Source organism: Periophthalmus magnuspinnatus, chromosome 6 (assembly GCF_009829125.3).
Source record: "Periophthalmus magnuspinnatus isolate fPerMag1 chromosome 6, fPerMag1.2.pri, whole genome shotgun sequence".
Taxonomy (NCBI): Eukaryota; Metazoa; Chordata; class Actinopteri; order Gobiiformes; family Gobiidae; genus Periophthalmus; species Periophthalmus magnuspinnatus.
Window position 1 is genome coordinate 10,339,904 of NC_047131.1, and position 20,748 is coordinate 10,360,651.

General features: G+C 44.9%; 1 protein-coding gene across 2 annotated transcripts; it reads left to right on the forward strand.

Annotated features, from left to right (window-relative positions):
• Positions 1–442: 442 nt before the first annotated feature.
• ampd3b (adenosine monophosphate deaminase 3b) lies at positions 443–20,517 on the forward strand. 2 transcript variants are annotated; one of them, XM_055222553.1, is made up of 16 exons: positions 443–616; positions 4,794–4,857; positions 12,137–12,356; positions 12,474–12,663; positions 12,839–13,004; positions 13,404–13,623; positions 13,706–13,835; positions 14,453–14,647; positions 15,374–15,505; positions 16,158–16,321; positions 16,828–16,954; positions 17,690–17,853; positions 17,963–18,083; positions 18,470–18,643; positions 19,066–19,176; positions 19,497–20,517. In XM_055222553.1, the coding sequence occupies exons 2-16, from the start codon at positions 4,800–4,802 to the stop codon at positions 19,671–19,673; spliced, it is 2,349 nt and encodes a 782-aa protein (XP_055078528.1). In that variant the 5' UTR covers positions 443–616; positions 4,794–4,799; the 3' UTR covers positions 19,674–20,517. The 2 variants fall into 2 exon arrangements, with proteins under 2 accessions (XP_055078528.1, XP_033823902.2); XM_033968011.2 differs by lacking the exons at positions 443–616; positions 4,794–4,857 and adding an exon at positions 6,038–6,283.
• Positions 20,518–20,748: the final 231 nt, after the last annotated feature.

Here is a 20,748-nt window from a genome sequence, read left to right on the forward strand (position 1 = left end):
ACTAGTACTACTACTACTTCTACTGTGGCAAAATAAGACCGCAGACTTCAGTTTGCCGTTACTGCGCATGTCAAACCGCGAGACTCTTTTGGTTTAATCAGATGATCGAGTCAGATGTGTATGCAAATGAGGGTGGAGTCTTTAGTTTAATCACAGCTGTAGTAGAGAAGAGGAGAGAGGAGAGGACGCTTTGAGGAGAATAAAACAAGGGGAAATTTCAAATTTGTTCTTGAAATAAAAATATAAAATAAAATAAAACACTTTTAAAATAATGTGCAAACTTGATTTTCACGGATATTTCCAAACAGATTACAGGGCACGTGCCGTTATTTTGATCTGATAGTGGGCCTTGCGTGACGTCACTCTCATCTTAAACTGGATATGCAAATGAGGGGGCGGGGTCGCGAATGTTCTAACTGTTCTGCACTTCCTCAAACTCTGCAGACTCTGCATCAGCCAAGTCCTGGTTTAGTCCTGGTTGAGTCCTGGTTTAGTCCTGGTTGAGTCCTGGTTGAGTCCTGGTTGAGTCCTGGTTTAGTCCTGGTTTAGTCCTGGTTTAGTCCTGGTTTAGATTCAGTTTAATCCTGTTTCTGGAGTCTGGTCTTACCTTCAAACGGTGAGTGAATTTTTACTTTGTTACTCTCAAGCTTTGTACAGGATGCTGCAGGGAAACTTAGTCCTAGTTTAGTCCTGGTTTAATCCTGGTTTAGACCATGCTTGGTCTTGGTTTACTCCTTGTTTAGACCCTGTTTAGACCTGGTTTAGTTCTGGTTTAATTCTGGTTTAGACCTGGTTTACTTCTGGTTTAGACCTGGTTTAGACCTGGTTTAAACCTGGTTTAGTTCTAGTTTAGACCTGGTTTAATTCTGGTTTAGACCTGGTTTAGACCCAGGTTAGGCCTGGTTTAGACCCGGTTTAGACCCGGTTTAGACCCGGTTTAAACCTGGTTTAGACCTGGTTTAGTTCTAGTTTAGACCTGGTTTAGTTCTGGTTTAGACCTGGTTTAGACCCAGGTTAGACCCGGTTTAGACCTGGTTTAGTCCACTGATTCTATTTCTACACCCATGCCTAAGGAGGGTCCAGATAAGAGTCCACAGAGTGCATTCCAAATCCTAAACAGGAACTAGGAATTTCATAGTAAAACTGTTCCCAAATTTCCAGTGTACTTTTCTGTTTTAATTGTATTTTTCTCCCTCAGTGTTTAGCTCGTATGTTTGGAACACAGGCTAACTTGAGTCTTATCTTCACACCTGTTTGGCTAATTATAATATTATGAATTCACCCATCCAGCCAGTTCACACAGACATAACAGCAGAAGGAGAGACATACCAGAGCCAGAGTGTGAACATATGAAGGCTGTGATTGACAAATTATTATGTCACTCAGAAAACACAAGAACATCAGCTGTGGGCATTTACTCCTTTAGTTTAGTTTAGTTGATGATTTTATTTGGATGATGAAGACTTCTATGGGAAACAGCAGACAGGAGGAGTGAGGGAGCTGAAGATTTTGTATTATTTTATATCTCTCTGTAAAAAGTCAGATGAAACTCACAATTCACAAGCTTAATCTGTCTTTATATAAATACTTTACTTATTAGTACTTTTGTTCTGCATAAATAGTATTTTTTGCATGAACTCCCCCTGCAGGTGTAGTCTTGAAAAGTGCAGTGTGGGTCACATACGCAGAGATACGTGCTATATAGGGTGCTCCTCCGTGTAGCTTCCATGGACCGCAAAGGCCGTGCCGAAATGGGACCAGCCTACGCCACGGAGCGTATGTCAACTGCTGCCTGTGCGCTTACGTTATGTCGCCTAGCAACCGTGGTGGCTGCTGACTCCATTTCCTCCCGTAGAAGTGACGCACGATGATTGGGATATAGAAGTGAGTGCAGTCTGCTGCATGCTTTGGTCACAGCCGATCTCTATGGAAACACACGGCACATTTGTTGGCCGCATTTGTGGGGTGCACGAAATGGGTCAGGCCTTGACGTGCCGGAAGTGATGTAAGTGCCCTTCAAATGCAGCCAACGAAGTATGCAGCAGTTGAATTGGGACACGGCAATGGTTTTGAGAGCTTTGGACATGCCCCTTTTTTAGTTGGCCAATGGACAGGCAGTACATGTCTTTAGTCCCACAAGGATTTCTTTAATCAAATACAGATGAACAAGACGATCACACAAGTGTTACACACAGATCAAACAGGAATTTAGTTGTCTAAAGTCTACAGCTTGGACTGTATAAAGACGTGAGCGTGACATCATCCACAGCATTAGGCTCCAAATGAAGCTCATCAAGGCTAGCAGTTATGGGGGCCAATCTGGGGCCGAGTTCCATATTTGGAATTTTGACTGTGAGTATCACAGCAACCAAAAAGACAAGGTAACGCCCCTTTCCGCCCGCACCACTGATTTAGCAGGTAGTGGGCGCTTAGCAACGCTGTCAATGAAACCTGTTGGTAACGCTAGTGGGAGTGACCTTGAGGAAAGAAGGCGCCTGATTTGTCTGGTATTAATGTTCATATCTTGAGTTATGGACACAATAGCGAAATAAAAAACCCATGATCATGTAGAGCGGGTTAATATGAACATTTTAAGACCAAAATGATGAGTCTGACAGCAGCAGTTACAGAGAGAGGGACACAATTTTCGAATGTAAAGTGAACTGGAGTCGATGGAGCCAGAAGTGCGTCCATGATCACTTCCTGTTTGGAACGTGGTGGCTAGCAGGTTAGCTAAGTCCATTTATAGATATAGTATGTGTGTGCAATACTATGTTTTTAAATGTGTTTTTCATTACATCACACGTTACTCTGTAAATCTTTATTTGGATCTTTATTTTATTATTTTATTATTATATTTACACTTTGCTTTTGAGTTTCTTACAGTGACACAGGCCTTTATTGTCTCAAAATGACCAAAGAAAAAAGGTTGTCATGTTTCCTGTGTGTTGAAATTCTTTGTAAGAATTTCACAAACAAATTTCACAAAACACACAACACTCAACAAAGGTGAGATTGTTCAGTTCAGTTTTGACAATGCCCCCTACAGAGCAGCGTCTGACTCTGCTAACAATCTTATTGTCATTACATTTGCACTCTGTTTTTATTTAAAGCTACACTGTGGAGCTTTCCTCGTGGAGAGTCTGCCAAATGTCATCATGGAGACACTGTTACTCTGCCAGGAATGTTCCACGGTATGACATTAAACTTATCTATCAAGACAAGTAGATCACACCACCAGGCTAAATTACAGGTCTGATCTGTGGAGAGGCGAGCGTGCTGATACTAAAATTACGTGTCTCATTTTAGCAAAATTAAAACACCCCTCCATGAATTCATGCAAGAGACACACATTTAATGCTACACTGTGAAATATTCCAGAAAGAGATTATGTAAAGAGGAGCAGCCTGGGGTTGGTTCTGTCTGTGAAGAGTTTACACCCTAAATTTAATCCTACAATAATGCTTCCTTTATACACACGTCACTGTCAATCATCATCATCATGTTTGTTCATGTTTGTTTGTGACAAACATGAACCAGTAACTAGATACTCATTTTAACAAGAACAAAATGGTTTCAGAGCCACAGACCGTTTATATAAATGGACATAGCTAGCCGCGTTCCAAACAGGAAGTGAGCATGGGTGCACATCGGCTCTAATTCACTGACTCATCATTTTGGTCTTAAAATGTTAATATTAACCTGCTCTATGTGATCCTGTTTTTTTCACTATATTGTCTGTAAATCAAGATATGAACATCAATAACTGACAAATCAGGCGCCTTCTTTCTCTGAGGCGCGCTCTCTCGTGTCAGCAGCAGGTTACACATTACCTTCAACAGCCCCACTCCGGATTCACTCTTTTGGTTGCCATGATACTCGGAATTCCAAATATGAAACTGGGCTTCAGATTGGCCCCTATAACTGCTTTGGCCATCTGGAGCTGAACGCTGTGGGTGACGTCACTCCCTCAGTCTTCTTCTATGAGCAGAATGAGAGACAGTTGTGAAAATAAAGTTTGAGATTATTGTGACAAAAGTGTGTGAAGGATTACACACCGCGTTTCACACAGACCTGTTCAAACCTGTGCAAATATTCCACTCACCCTCCGCTCTCTCCTATCTTTTCTTTCCCCCCTCCTCTTCTCTCCCTCCCGCTGCTCCTCCCACTCCTTCTTTATCTTTCTCTCCCTCTTTCCTCTCTTGCCCCTCCTCTTCTCTCTCCTCTCCATCTTTATTTTTTTCCTCTTTCTTGCCACCCCATTCTCACTTTGTTTCTCTTTTCTGCCATTTCCTCTCAGCCTCTTTTCACTCCCCCTTGCTCCTCTCCCTCCTTTCCCTCCCTCTCGTCCACTCCCTTTCTCCTTTCTCCACATCTTTAACCTAATCTAAGACTCTCTGTCCTTTCTTCCTCTTTTCTGTCTCTCTTCTTCCTGAATCTACTCACACCTGTCAGCCCCTGTCAGCCCCTGTCAGCCCCCGTCTCTCTCACTTCTGTTTTTTTCTTTTTTGTGGTTTAAGTATTTCCTGTCCTCTTCTTGTGCCCTTATATGGACTCTCTCTGTCAAGAGGTTGTGGGTTAGACTCCCTCACTGTGTGACTGTGGCAAAGCAGTCATCCTGTCTCCCGTCTCATCAGGAGGTTGTGGGTTCAACTCCCTGTGTTACTGTGACAGAGTGGTTATCCTGTCTCCTCCCTTCAGTGAGGAGGTTGTGGGTTCGACTGCCTGTGTTACTGTGGCAGAGTGATTAGCCTGAAGTTGTGGGTTTGACTCCTGATGTCTCTGTTTTTCAGGTGAAGATGAGTCGCAGAGATGCTCCCCTCCGTAAACAGATGTCCACGTCCTGCTTCGAGAAAGGTACGACTCAAACACAGCAGAGGGCCCTCCACAGGCTGTTACAGAGTGTACTGTTTCTGCTCAGACAGCGGATAAAAAGAACCAAAACTAAAATGTAACAGACTTTTACAAATCTTGAACTATCATCATATATTCTCTGATCTTTGTTCTATGTTGTTTCCTCCTCACAAACAAGAGTTGTGTTTTGTTTCATTAACATGTTCAACACACAAACCCTGCATTTTTATGCTGAGTTCTTCTCTCAAACATAAAATTCTCTGTACATTGTGATGTCATGTGACAATTTATAGCCAAGGCTACAAACTCAAGTATCACTTTTAAATCATAAAAAATAAAATATGAATATTTTGAACAGAGGGTGTTTGAAAATGTGTTCTCTGCATTTGACCCATCCTTCAGTGGCTATGTATTAAACCTATACACTTTATAAAGAAGTGGACTAAGTGAGTGTGACGTCACCCACAGCATTCGGCTCCAGTCACATGAAGCTCATCGAGGCTAGAGCAGTTATAGGGGCCAATTTGTAGTCGAGTTCCATATTAGGAATTCCGACTGCAAGTATCATAGCAACCAAAGAGCTAATCTGGAGCGAGGCTGTTGAAGGTAACACTCCTTCCCACTGGTTTATTAGGGGGCGGGTGTTTAGCCACGCTGTGAATCAAACCTGTTGGAAAGAAGGTGCCTGATTTGTCTGTTATTAATACATGTTATAATATCTTGAGTTACAGACACAATAGTGAAATAAAAAAAATACAAACATTTTAAGACCAAATGACAGCAGCAGTTACAGAGAGAGGGGCCACAGTTTTTTCAATGTAAAGTGAATTGGAGCCAGAGCCGATGGAGCCGGATCGAGCCCATGCTCACTTCCTATTTGGAATGTGGTGGCTAGCAGGTTAGCTATGTCCATAGATCTATAAAGTCTATGGTCTGGGTCCTGGTCAGGAATACCTGGCTGGAGGATGGTGAGGTGTTATTTATGAGGTGACACAGAGTTTCCATGTTTGGACCTTTAAATAGAGCTGCTCCCATTAGACAGCTGCTGCGTTGCTCATGAGCAATGCACTGAAGGGGAGAGGGGCAACAAACTGAAGGTGAGTGAGAGAGAGAGTGAGAGAGAGAGAGAGAGAGAGAGAGAGGGCAAGACAGGGCAAAAATGTACCATAAGAGACAGACAGCAGGACGAGGGAGAGATAGATTTCAGAAAGAGGAGAGAGGGCCACAGCTCCAGAGTCACTGTAGGAAAGCGAGGGAGAGAAAAAAAGAGATAGAGAGTAGTCTCTGCCCCCCATGTTCACTGTCAGCTGCAGAGTGAGTGACTTCAGTGGGAAGAGACGTGAAAATATCAGGAGATAAAGATTTAAAGAGAAGGAAAGACGTTTGAAATAACAAGAGCTGCTCTGGACCATGGACCAGAATCCTGAAGGTAAGACTCTGAGTGTGGAGCGAAGGAGAAGAAATGGAGCGATGGAGGAGAGAAGGAAAGCAGACAAGGGTACTAGGGATGCACTGATCCGACTCTTTCTTTTCCAATACTGATTCTGATTCTACGACTTTAAGTATCTGACAATTCTCGATATCGACGATACCAGAGATGGAGAACCGCATTTACTTTAAACTAAAATAAATAAGACAAAACTGATCCAGATGTTCTGTATCTCTTCTTCATCTCAAGTAACAACAGTTTTGTGTAAATAAAATTGCAAACATTCTGAGACTTTTGGAGCCAGTTTTATCACATCAATTTATATGTCAGTCTCAGCTGTTCTCACAAGTTTGAAATACTCCACAAGTGTCCACAAGTCCATGTGCACACTCACAGTGCATGTGCAATCTCACACTCCTCGTGCAATCTCACAGCCTTGTGCACACTTACTGTCTTGTGCACACCCAGGTCCTTGTTCACGCTCTGATGCCTTGTGCACTTTGGGGTCACAAATGCACAAACAGCAATCAACAAGAGATGTGGAAAGCTGTTGCTTTCCCAGTCATACATACATAGTGAATAATGGGGAGGTTTAGACCTGGTTCAGTCCTGGTTGAGACCTGGTTGTGTCTTGGTTTTGTGAAGTGGGACCATCTCCAGATCTTGGTCCCGTCTTAGTCAGGACTACCTGAGCTGGAGGATTTGACCTGGTGTGCGTGTATCCAGACACAGGCAGAACATGTAACCTCCACACAGAAAGGTCCTTCTTGCTGTGAGTGCTAGCGTATAGCTCTGGTCATTCATACAGAGATCATGTCCATCACATCAGACCTGTAATTATAAATATGACAAGTGTAAGTTTGGACCGAGAGTAGAGGACATATCTGAACCAGAATTAGGGACTCCCGGATAATGTTTTTTCAGCTCTGATACGATACCGTATCTGCCACCGACCAGTGTGGAGATCAGACACTGTACATATAAATGGACAAAGCTAACATGCTAGCCCCATTCCAAGTAGGAAGTGAACAACAGACAAAACAGAGGCAGAGGTCGCTCCTGCTTGCGTAGGAAACCTGTTTGATTGACAGCATTGTTAAGCGCCCGCTCCGTGCTAAACCAGCGGTGAGGGTGCAACACCATTGCTCCGGTTTGGCTCTTTGGTTACTATGATACTCACGCTCGGAATTCCAAATATGGAACACTGCTCCAAAATGGCCACTATAACTGCTAGCCTTGATGAGCTTCATTTGACTGGAGCTGAACGCTATGCGTGATGTCACACCATCTCAGTCCACTTCTGTATACAGGCTGTGGTCTGGGCGGAGAACAACAGTTTCCAGTAGTATTATATAACTGTATCTGTCCTTCACATCACTACTCATCATCTTATTACATCTAATTAAAGGCCCAACCAGGGCATCGGCTTTGAACTGATACCAGATCCAGCTAAATGTTCAATATCAGCACCGGTATCGGTATCGATTTTCCCCTAACCCAGCTCCTGGCTCTGGAGGGTCTGTTGTTGTTGTTGTTGTTGTAATTTCTGGAGCAGACTCCTCATACGCCTCATGTTCCTCATGTCTCACATACTTAACATGTCTCAGATACTGGGGCTTCCTGGGGACGGTCCACAGATGGGTGGGTGTGTGTGTGGGAGGGATGGGGGGCTCGGGTGTGTGTGTGAGGAGGGGGGGTCCAGGATGAGTAAGGGTGTGTGTGAGGGGGATGTCAGAGGGGTTCCGTCAGAGACTGGAGGGAAAATGCCCAAACAGAGAAAGACTTTTATTTAAATATTTACTCTAAAGTTTAAGAGCTACCTCTTAGAGCTACACAAACACCTCAGTACATCTCAAGGACTGAAGAAACACACTGGACCTCTCTCAAATCCTGGTCCAGATCCTGGTCCAGATCCTGGTTCAGATCCTGGCCTAGATCCTGGTCTAGAGTACCTATCTGGAGGACTGTTGTGCATGTTTTAGGCTGATGAGGAAAACCAGAGTAAACCTACCCAGACACAGGGAGAACATGCAAATTCCACATAGACATGAAATAGTCCAAGAATCAAACAAGGACCTTTACAGAGTGCTAACCACTTTGCTACTGGTCTCCTGGTTCAGTCCTGGTTCAGTCCTGGTTCAGTCCTGGTTCAGTCCTGGTTTAGTCCTGGTTCAGTCCTCGTTTAGTCCTGGTTCAGTCCTGGTTCAGTCCTGGTTTAGTCCTGGTTTAGTCCTGGTTCAGTCCTGGTTTAGTCCTGGTTCAGTCCTGGTTCAGTCCTGGTTCAGTCCTGGTTTAGTCCTGGTTCAGTCCTGGTTTAGTCCTTTCAGATACTTCAGTGTCCCCAAATCCTCGTGCACTCTCACAGTCCTCGTGCACTCTCACGGTCCTTGTGCACTCTCATGGTCCTCGTGCACTCTCACGGTCCTCGTGCACTCTCATGGTCCTTATACACACTTAATGGTTCGTGCACTCTCTGGTCACACGTGCACAAACAGCAGTAAACAAGAGGCGTGTCGAGCTATGACACTGTGTGACATAGTGACCAATAGGAACAATGGGGAGGTTTAGACCGTGTTTAATCTTAGTTTAGACCCTGTTTTTGACCCAAGTTTGACCTGGTTTAGTCCTGGTTTCATTTGTTTGTTGTGTATATCTATTTTAAACTGGTTTTAGAATCAGGTCTCATGTTGACATGTGCAGTCCTGGTTTAGACCTGTGTTAATCCTAATATAATCCCTGACTGTATGTGAGTCGTCATCTTTATTTTGAGCCCTGGTTTAGTTCTTGGTCCAGGTTTAAACCCAGTCGGACCCTGAACTCACAAAGTCTTTCAAAGTTTAGGTTTAGTCCGTGTTTAGTCTGGGCATGGGTCCAATCTGGGCTCTCATTTCTGTCAACTCACACCAGATGCCCTGTGTGTCACATGCCCTCTATTGGGTATTAAAGAGGGAGTATTTTACTTCTATGGGGTAACATGTTTTATAAATTTCACTTTCATTTTTGACACTCAAAGTCAAACTCTCAGCACTCACTATCACAACACAATCAGCTGCATCTCACTAATGAAACTACTGCACATCAGGTTTGTGCTGTAGTACAGTTGCTGTGTACAGTTTTGTATCATGTTTTTGTATATTTATGGAGAATTGTCTTGTAGGAGCATGGGTGACATAGGTTTGTGGGTGGAGTCTTGTACAGGCTCATACTGCTAACCGTAAAGAGGATTTGAATAGGGCCCGGGAGAGATCGCTAGATTACTCAGACATGCGTGAATGACATGTATAACCTCTTCAAGCATGTTTTTGATGAGGGAACAACTTTATAACATGGGAGAAAGAATACCTCCTCTTTAAATGCTTCTTCTGCTGTTTGGTGACCTCATTAAAACCTGTAGTGACACATGTACGGTAAATCTGAGATAGTTCTAAATGTCCCTGTATCTGCTCGTGTTGTTGATGTTTGGGAGTTTGTTTGGAAGTCCAGACCTGGCGGAGACTAGACCAGGACTTGGCAGGACTTAGGTGTGAAGTCCAGTCTAAATCCAGCTTCAGACCTGATCCAAATCTGATTTAGATCCCGGGTCCTGGATTTGTGCCAGACTCTCAGCTGTTTGTGAGACTCTGGTGACGTCGCACTCGATCAGGGCAAGATCACAGACTGAATGAAACGCCTGGATTTAAAGGGACATACACTTTAAAGTCCTATATTACACAAAACTAACTCTTGTGAGCTTTAAGCCATGTTATAATGTTGTTACCTCCTCAAAAACATACCTGGAGTTGTGTTTTGTTTCATTCACACATGTTTGAGTAACACTTTATTATTACTCTGTCTACATCTCCAAAGCTCTGAAAGAATGCCCTGTTCCACCATGTGATGTTATGAAGTGGTAGTTTTCAAGTTAACAGCTCCTTTTACCTTTAGTTCAGTGCAGACTGATAATTCCGGCGCTGAAATCATCCAAATGATTCTGGTGAAGGTGTATGGATTTTAAAATCACAGTGGAGCACTTCCTGTATTACCACATGATATCACAAGGTGGAACAGAGTGTTTTCTGTTTGAGAGAAGAACTCCTAAACCTAAATTTGCAGGGTTTGTGTGTTAAACATGTGTGAACAAAACAAAGCACAACTCCAGGTATGTTTGTGATGACAAAACAACATTAAAATGTCGTAGAGAGCTCCCTAAAGTCCAATTTACAGTATACCACCACTTTAATACCTCCTCTTTAATACCTAATTTTTAATAGCCTTGAGCAGACTGATACACTGAACACGCAGAGAACTAGTCTGAACGTGTGGGAGAGGGGCTGTGAGATGGAACATATTTGATCAAATCTGCAACAAAAATAAGATGTAAACAAACTGAGCTCTGGGAGAACCAAGCCAGAGCAGACTTTACATCACGTGCATTCCTCCAAAGAGAGACATTGAGAGTTCATGGGAAGAATTTAAGAAACACTTAAAAAAACATTCAAAACAAATATGTGATGTAACCCAAGAACGAGAACTGAAGCGGGACTGAGCCAGGACTGAGCCAGAGCTGAATCAGAACTAGACCAGGACAAGACCAGGACAAGACCAGGACAAGACCAGGACAAGACCAGGACAAGACCAGGACAAGACCAGGACAAGACCAGGACAAGACCAGGACAAGACCAGGACAAGACCAGGACAAGACCACGACAAGACCACGACAAGACCAGGACTAGACCAGGACTAGACCAGAGTGGAGCCGGTATACACTATCGGCAGCAGTTCAGTTAGACTTGTTAGCCCTCTAACTCAAAAGTTGCTGGTTCTGTTCCCATATTGTTGTTTTTCTCAGACACAGTTGTATTGATTACATTGAACTTTACCATGAAATATCCAAAAGGTAAATTCACAAATGTTGAACCCGATCATTTCTGTTATAGACTTGAGCAGAGGAGGATAGTGGTGATGTCAGACACACACAAGCACACCCCCACACACACACACGCACACGCACACACCCACACACACACATGCACGCACACACAGGCCTTGCTCCTGTAGTGTTCCTCAGAGCAGCTTTTATTTACACACAGCACAAACCTCCATCGGGCGTTTTCACTTCTACAGGCTCCACTGTGGGGAGGTCAAAGGTCATGTGTCACTCTGTCACCACGGTGACAGGCACGTGAGGGCAGGGGTCATGTGGGGAGAGCAGAGGTAATTTGACGCAGTGATGTCGCTGTTTACTGTACACAAATCTGTTTACACTCACATCTACATCTATGGGACTGAAGCAGGGACTGAAGCAGGGACTGAAGCAGGGACTGAAGCAGGGATTGAAGCAGGGACTGGACCAGGGGCAAAACTAGTAACAAAATAGGAAAAAAATAGTAACAAACCAGGGACTGAATGAGGACTAAGCCAGGATTAAAATAGGGACTAAAGCAGGGACTAAAGCAAGACTAAATCAGAGACTGAACCATGGTCTACCCCAGGGAGTAAACAAGGAACTAAACCAGGACTAAACTAGGACTGAAACAGGGGTAAACCAAGGTCTAAAAGGTAGCACTTCTATCTCACAGGAAAGAAGGTTCCTTGTTCGACTCCTAGACCTTTCTGTGCGAAGTTTGCATGTTCCCCCATCAACTCAAAACATGCACAATGGGTCAAATGCAGGTGTAAGCAAGAGACACTGAAGGATGGGTCAAATGCAGAATTTCCCTACAGGGACAATAATGTGAATCTTAACTTAGCCGCTTAACTTTGTCTAGTTTTTCATAGGTGTCAGAACATTTCTGTCTCTTGTCTGGTCTCTGGTCTAGTCTCTGGTCTGGTCTCTAGTCTGGTCTAAATCGGGTCTTTGGTCTTGTTTTTCAGAAATGCGGCGTCAGTTCCCGCGTCAGAGCATGTCCGAGGTGGATGAACGTGTGCGGGTTTTGGCTGAGCAGGTTTATGTCTCTGCTCTGAAGGATCAGGACCAGAGAGGAGCCATGGCTCTGTTCACTGTCCCCGAGGACTGTCCCATCGAAGCCCAGGAGGACCTCCAGAGGGCGCTACAGAAGGAGCTGCAGCAGCAGGCTGACCACACTGCCAAGAAGTAAGGCTAAACACTGCTAAAAGAGAACCACCACCTCATAGAGACACTAAGGTGTATGAGGTAGGGCATCTTTATCTTTCATTACCTCATCGTCTCACTGTTCTGTGTCCTCTATAGAAAAAAGACCCTGATGCTGCAGCGCTCCCAGTCTCTGTCTCTACAGATCCCAGACTGGGTCAGTCCTGGTCTTGGTCCAGGTCTAAGTCCGGGTCTAAGTCCGGTCCCGCCCCTGACCCCAGAGCCCCCTCCTAGTCTGAATGTGCTTGAGTTCCAGAGAGTGACCATCAGCGGCGACTACTGCGCCGGGGTAAACCAGAACTGATCCAGGACTGATCCAGGACTGACCCAGGACTGACCCAGGACTGACCCAGGACTGACCCAGGACTGGACCAGGACTGGACCAGGACTGGACCAGGACTGGACCAGGACTGGACCAGGACTAAAGTACAGCCCTGGTTCTTAAAGTTCTTGCTGTATCTCAGATCACCGTGGAGGACTACGAGCAGGCGGCTCACAGTCTGTTGACTGCTCTGATCATCCGAGAGAAGTACTCCAGACTGGCCTATCACCGCTTTCCCAGAACCACGGCCAGGTACCTCAGGGAGTCCCAGAACCGGACCTGGACCCACGACCAGGAAGTGCTGCCAGGTGCTGACCGCACACAGTGATATAGGAGGATGGGAGGGCATCTGACACACAGGGATACAGAAGAACAGGGACCGCATGTGACACATGGGGATATACACTAAAGGGATGTGAGGGCATCAGACACACAAGGATACAGGAGGACAGGAGAGCATCTGAGTCCTGGTCAAGTCCTGGTTTAGTTCCGGTTCAGACCTGGTTTTGTCCTGTTTTAGTTCTGATTTAGTTCTGCTTTAGTCTGACACATGGGGATATACAGTAAGGGGATGGGAGGGCATCTGGCGCACCAGCATAGAGGATCGGAGGGCATCTGATGTACAGGGATACAACGGGATGGGACCAAATCTGACACATGTAGTAGGGCATCTGCCCTACTACATGATTCGCTTCTCTGGTCCTCAGACATCAGCCCGTGTCCATCGGAGGGGCAGGACCCGTACTCCACAGAGGGAATCCCCGAGGATCTGAACTACATTTTACAGATGAAGGATGGGATAGTCCAGGTTTATAATCAGCCTGAGGACTTGGAGGAGCAGAGACCTCGCAGTCTACCCTACCCTGACCTCGAGACATTCGCCTTCGACCTTAGCCACGTACTCGCCATGATCGCCGACGGACCCACGTGAGTCCAGACTGAGCTTGGTTCTGGTTCAGTCCCGGTTTAGTTCTGTTTAGTTCCATTTCAGTTCTTGTTTCTCTCTTAGTAAGACCTACTGCCACAGACGTCTGAACTTCTTGGCGTCTAAGTTCTACCTTCATGAGATGTTGAATGAAATGGCCGAAATGAAGGAGCTCAAATGTGTCCCACACAGAGACTTCTACAACGTCAGGAAGGTACCACACACACACGTGCACAGACACACGCATACATACATACATACATACATACATACACACACGCATGCATGCACACACACATGCACACGCATATACACACAGAGACTTCTACAATGTCAGAAAGGTACGCACACACATGCACACGCATATACACGTGTGTACACACACACACATATACACGTACGCACACGCATATACACCTGTGTACACACACACACATATACACGTACGCACACACCCCCACACGCATATACACCTGTGTACACACACACACACACAAACACACATATACACACAAAGATTTCTACAATGTCAGGAAGGTAAAGGTACCACACACACATATACCCGCACACACACATACAAACACACATACACACACATGGGCCCCTGTCCACTGCCTGATCTTTAAATATTTATTCATTTTAGTGTGACTCAGCAGAAACTTCAACAACATGTTAAACACAACACAAATAAAATGAATATTCCAGTCTTAATCCAGTCCTGGTTCAGTCCTGGTTCAGTCCTGGTCCAGTCCTGGTCCAGTGCTGGTCCAGTGCTGGTCCAGTGCTGGTCCAGTGCTGGTTCAGTCCTGGTTCAGTCCTGGTTCTCCTCAGGTGGACACTCATATCCATGCTGCAGCCTGTATGAACCAGAAGCATCTGTTGAAATTCATAAAGACATCGTACCAAATGGAGGCGGATCGAGAGGTTCTGGAGCAGGGCGGCCAGACCCTGACCCTCAAGCAGGTCTTTGAAAAACTGGGCATGGACCCGTATGACCTCACCGTGGACTCTCTCGACGTGCATGCCGTGAGTTCGATCTGTATGGGATTAGACCATAGACTGTATATATGTATATAAATGAACCTAGCTAGCCTCTGCGTTCCAAATGGGTGAATTTCCAGCTCCATTGACTCTGATTCCAATTCACTTTGTATTGAAAAAGTGCCTCCCCTCTATCTGAAACTGCTGCTGTCAAGCTCGTCAATTTGGTCTTAAAATGTTCGTATTAATTATATTATATTATATATAATTATGAAAAAAAACACTATTATCTCCATAAATCAAGTTGATATGAATATTATGAACATAATAACAGACAAATCAGGTGCCTTCTTTCCCCGAGGTCACTCCCGCTAGCATTGACAAGTTTGATTGACCGCTATCACAGCTTGTTGCTAAACGCCTGCTCTCTGCTAAACCACCAGTGCCTTAAACATCCTTGCTCCTGATTGGCTCTTTGGTTTCGCACTCAGATTTCCAAATATGGTCCGTGGTTCTAGATTAGCCGGTATATCATCCAGCCTCAGTTGGCTTCGTTTGGCTGAAGCCGAACGCTGTGGGTAATGTCACACTTACTTTAGTTTAGAAGTGGACTATGTTTAGAACTGCTTTAGTACTACTTAAACCCTGGTTTAGTCCTGATTTAGCCCTGGATTAGTCCTGGTTTATTCCTGGTTTAGTCTTGGTTTAGCCCTTATTTAATTTTAGCTGTATTTTAGTCCTGGTTCTGACCCAGTTCTGGTCGGATTTCAGGGCCGGCAAACGTTCCATCGTTTTGATAAGTTTAACTCAAAGTACAACCCCGTGGGAGCGTCAGAACTCAGAGAGATCTACCTCAAAACGGACAACTACATCAACGGAGAGTACTTCGCCCGACTCATCAAGGTAACAGCTTTACACCTCATTTAGATCCGGTTTAGTCCTGGTTCAGTCCTGCTTTAGGCCTGCTTTAGGCCTGCTTTAGACCTGCTTTAGTCCTGGTTTTAGTCCTGGTTTAGTCCTGATTTTAGTCCTGGTTTTGACAAGGTTTAGACGACCTGGCTTAGACCTGTTTTAGGCCTGCTTTAGTCCTGGTTTAGTCCTGGTTTAGTCCTGGTTCAGTCTGGTTCAGTCTGGTGCAGTCGTGGGTACAGTGGAGCCAGACACTGTACTTCCTGTTTATCTTTGTGGTACTTTCTATTTTGACTGCCTCTTCCTGTCTGCTGTGCCCACTTCCTGTTTCTTTTCATATCAAAACTTCACACCAATGTCCCTCCTATCACTTTTGAGTTTAACATTTTTAACTACTGTTTGTAAGATGCCCTCCATCCTCCTATACACCTGCAGCGTTAGACTGAGACGGGTGGAGGTCAAATGTCTCTAGTCAATCTGCAGATGTTGTGATGTGTCAGATGCCCTCCCAGATGTTGTAGTGTGGTTAGAGAATGGAGCTTGTCACTCATTGAAGTGATAAAAGGGATAAAAACATAAGTGGATTTGACTTTTTGGAGGTTTTGTGTTTCTAACCTAAATGTTGGTAATGTTTGTGTGTGTCCAGGAGGTGGCACAGGAGCTGGAGGAGAGTAAGTACCAGCATGCTGAGCCCCGCCTCTCCGTGTACGGGCGCACGCCAAAAGAGTGGAACAGCCTGTCCACATGGTTCATACAGCACAAGGTCCACTCACCCAATATGAGGTGGATGATCCAGATACCACGCATTTAGTGAGTACTAGTGCTTTTACTACTACTACCACAACTACAACTATTAATACTACTACAGCTACTACTCAGACTGTATATATAAATCGACATGGCCAACTTGTTAGCCGCTGTGTTCTAAACAGGAAGTGAACATGGGCGTGCTTCAGCTCCATCGGCTCCAATTCACTTTCTATTGAGAAACTGTGTCCCCTCTCTCTGTAACTGCTGCTGTCAGACTCGTCATTTTGATTTTAAAATGTTCGTATTACCCCGCTCTACATGATCCTGGGGTTTTTATTTCACTATTGTGTCTGTAATCAAGATATAAACATTAATAACAGACAAACCAGGAGCTTTCTTTCCCAAGGTCGCTCCCACTAGTGTTAGCGGTTTGACTGACAGCCTCGTTGCTTAGTGCCCGCCCCCTGCCATGCTATAAGTGGATCAGACCAGGAGGAGCAGGAGTTAAACTATTTTAACTCTCACCGTGGAGTCACATGATTAACGTAACACCGCCTCTGTTTCAGTGACATCTTCAGGTCCAAGAAGCTGGTCCCAAACTTTGCTAAAATGCTGGAGAACATCTTCATGCCTCTGTTTGAAGCAACAGTCAACCCTCAGAAACACAAGAACCTCCACATCTTCCTCAAATATGTACGGCATCCTCATGCCCATCCTCCGCACTCTCTGAACATCCTCTACACCTTCTGACCCTCTCTTCTGCTCCATCCGACCTTCTCTGCTCCTCTGACCCTTTCCTCTGCTCCTCCTCTCAACCCCTGTTCTTCCTCTACATCCTCTTGCCCTCTCCTCTGCTCCTCTGACCTTATCCTCTGCTCCTCTCACCCTCCTTTTCCTCTGTTCCTCTTACCTTCCTCTAATCCACTGTTCCTCCTCTCACTCTCTTCTCCCTTCCTTCCTCTACTCCTCCTCCCCTGCTCTAACCCCTTGTTCTTCTTCTACATCATTTAACCCTCCTCTGTCCCTCTCCTCCTCTAACTCCCTATTTTTACTCTGCATTTTTCTTGCCTTTCCTCCTCCCCCTGTTCTTCCTCTACACATCATCTGACCCTCCTCTCTCCCTCTCCTCCTCTCCTCCTCTTCTCCTTTAACCCCTTGTTCTTCCTCTACATTGTCTGACCTTCTCTCCCTCTCCCCCTCTAACCCCGTTCCCCCTCTCTTCCTCTAACCCCATTCCTCCTCTCCTCCTCTAAGCCCTTGTTCTTCCTCCACATCGTCTGACCTTCTCTCTTCTCCTCTTCTAACCCTGTTCCTTCTATCTCCCTCTCCTCCTCCATTCCTCCTCTAACCCCATTTCTCCTCTCTCCCTCTCCTCCTCCACTCCTCCTCTAACCCCGTGCCTCCTCTTCTCCTCTGCTCCTCCTGTAGGTGACAGGGTTTGACAGTGTAGATGACGAGTCCAAACACAGTGATCACCTTTTTTCATATAAAAGTCCCAAACCTGAAGAGTGGAGCTCTGACGACAACCCCCCGTACACATACTACCTATTCTACATGTACGCCAACATCATGGTGCTCAACAACCTGCGCAAGTGAGTACTACTGCAAATACTACTACTAATACTACTGCAAATACTACCACTACTTCCACAAATACGACTACTGTGTGTGTATTTTTCCTGTTATATTTGTGTATTTCAGGGAGCGAGGCCTAAACACATTCTTGTTCAGGCCTCATTGCGGAGAGGCCGGCTCCATCACTCACCTAGTGTCAGCGTTCCTCACAGCTGACAACATCTCACACGGACTCAACCTCAAGAAGGTCAGGACATGTACATCAACTATAGACTGGACATCCTCACGGGCTTAGACCTGTGTATACAGACCTGTGAAGTACTCATGTATACAGACCTGTGAAGTACTCATGTATACAGACCTGTGAAGAACTCTTTCTATACCGACCTGTGAAGTACTCATGTATACAGACCCGTGAAGTACTCATTCTATACCGACCTGTGAAGTACTCATGTATACAGACCCGTGAAGTACTCATGTATACAGACCTGTAAAGTACTGTATGTGTGTGTGTGCGCGCGCATGTGCATAGAGAGAGGTGTAACCTCATTTGTGTTTTTCTGTTTCGATTCATGTGACTGCCTAATAATAGAGTCCAATACTGCACTACCTGTGTGTATTTGTGTATTCCAGAGCCCAGTACTGCAGTACTTGTACTACCTGGCACAGGTTCCCATTGCCATGTCTCCTCTGAGCAACAACAGTCTGTTCCTTCAATACAATAAGAATCCTCTGAGAGAGTTTCTACAGAAAGGACTGTGTGTGTCTCTGTCTACAGATGATCCTATGCAGTTCCACTACACCAAGGTGGTACTACTACTACTACTACTACTACTACTACTACTACTACTACTACTACTACTACTACTACTACTACTACTACTACTACTACTACTACTACTACTACTACTACTACTACTACTACTACTACTACTACTACTACTACTACTACTACTACTACTACTACTACTACTAGTAGTAGTAGTAGTAGTAGAACAAGTACTAACACTAGCCCAAAGGAATGTGTGTTTCTCATATCTGAACTTTAAAGCCTGTTGTTGGTCTGATAATAACATCATGGGGACCTGATTGTGTCCTGAGACCAGAGCTGCTCATGTGACATACACACGACTGTTCCCTGATGCTCTCCTGATGTTGTGGTTTTATGGGAAGTACCCCCCCCCCCCCCCCCCCCCACACACACATTTATTATTGTGTTGTTCTTGAAGGAGCCTCTGATGGAGGAGTACGCCATCGCTGCTCAGCTCTGGAAACTCAGCACCTGTGACCTGTGTGAGATCGCCCGGAATAGTGTGATCCAGAGTGGACTGTCTCACCAGGTAATACTATGTGTACTACTACTGTGACTACTGCTGCTACTACTGATACTACTGATACCAATACTACTATGACAAGTACTGCAACAACTACTGTGACTACTACTGCTACTACTACTAATAATATAAAAATTTATCACCTTTAGTCTAAATGTTCTGTGTCTGCTCCGCCCCCCTGCTACTGACCCCCTCGTTCCCTGTCCTCGACTCCACTCCTCTTATCTCCTCTCCCTTTGTCTCCTCATCTTCTCACTTCTTCTCCTCACTTCGTCTCCTTGTTCCCTCACCTTTCTTACCCCCTCCTCTCCTCTCCTTGTGCCCAGGAGAAGAAGCACTTTCTGGGGCCGAATTACCTCCAGGACGGCCCAGAGGGAAACGACATCCGGAGAACAAATGTGGCCCAGATTCGGATGGTCTACCGCTACGAGACCCTGTGCAATGAGCTCAGCTTCCTGGTGGGGGCGGTAAAGAGCGAGTACAGCCCACCCCCCTCCCAGTGAAAAGTCCTGGTTTGTTCCTGGTTTGTTCCTGGTTTATTCCTGGTTTATTCATGGTTTATTCATGGTTTATTCCTGGTTTAGTCACGGTTTAGTTCCATTAACTCTGTAATGTCAATTTTTTTTTTAAAGATACAATGAAAACCTCCATTCTTACAGTGCTCAGGGCCGCTTCTCCACAGATCTGACCTGTAACTTGGCCTGGTGGAGTCACATGCTTGTCTCCATGGAAATTCATAAGTTTAATGCTATGCTCTGGAACAATCTAGGCAAAGCAATAACACCTCCTGGGAGACAAGAAAAAAAGGTATGCAGTGTACCATTAATTCCTGGTTTAGACCTGGTTTAGTCCTGGTTCAGACCTGGTTTAGACCTGGCTTAGTCCTGGTTTAGTCCTGGTTTAGTCCTGGTTTAGTCCTGGTTTAGTCCTGGTTTAGTCCTGGTTCAGACCTGGCTTAGTCCTGGTTTAGTCCTGGTTTAGTCCTGGTTTAGTCCTGGTTTAGACCTGGTTTTGTCCTGGTTTAGACCTGGTTTAGTCCTGGTTTAGTCCTGTCTCTTGGTTTACTTTGGTTTGATTGTTTTATAAAGTTCATTATTTAAGTTGAAGATTTTAGATTTTAGTTTTGTTTCCTTTATTTGTTATTTTAATTTCTATGTTTAAGTAAAAAAAAAAAACAAAACAGCTTATTAAAAATCTAAACTTGAAACGTGTGCCAGTTTGAGATTTCTGCTGAACTTTGACCTTCTGTTGAACTGTGACCTTTTGCTGAACTTTGACCTTTTGCATGACTTTATGAGAGAAGAGACACTTTTTTATGTTCAAAATAAATACATTTCACATTATTTGAAGGAATGGTTCTTGAGTCGTTCGTTTTCCTGTATTGATACTTTGCAGTGACGCCACAGGACGCCGCTAATCAGCTCACCTGTTGTATTTCAGATAAGTCAGTTCTTTATGGTCAGATTGTGTTAGACTTTAAACTGAACTTTGTGTAACATAGCTTCAGACAGAGCAGTGCCACCAGTTAGCATCACAGCCCTGAGAATGTTGATGACATCAGTTGCAAAGGATCAACTG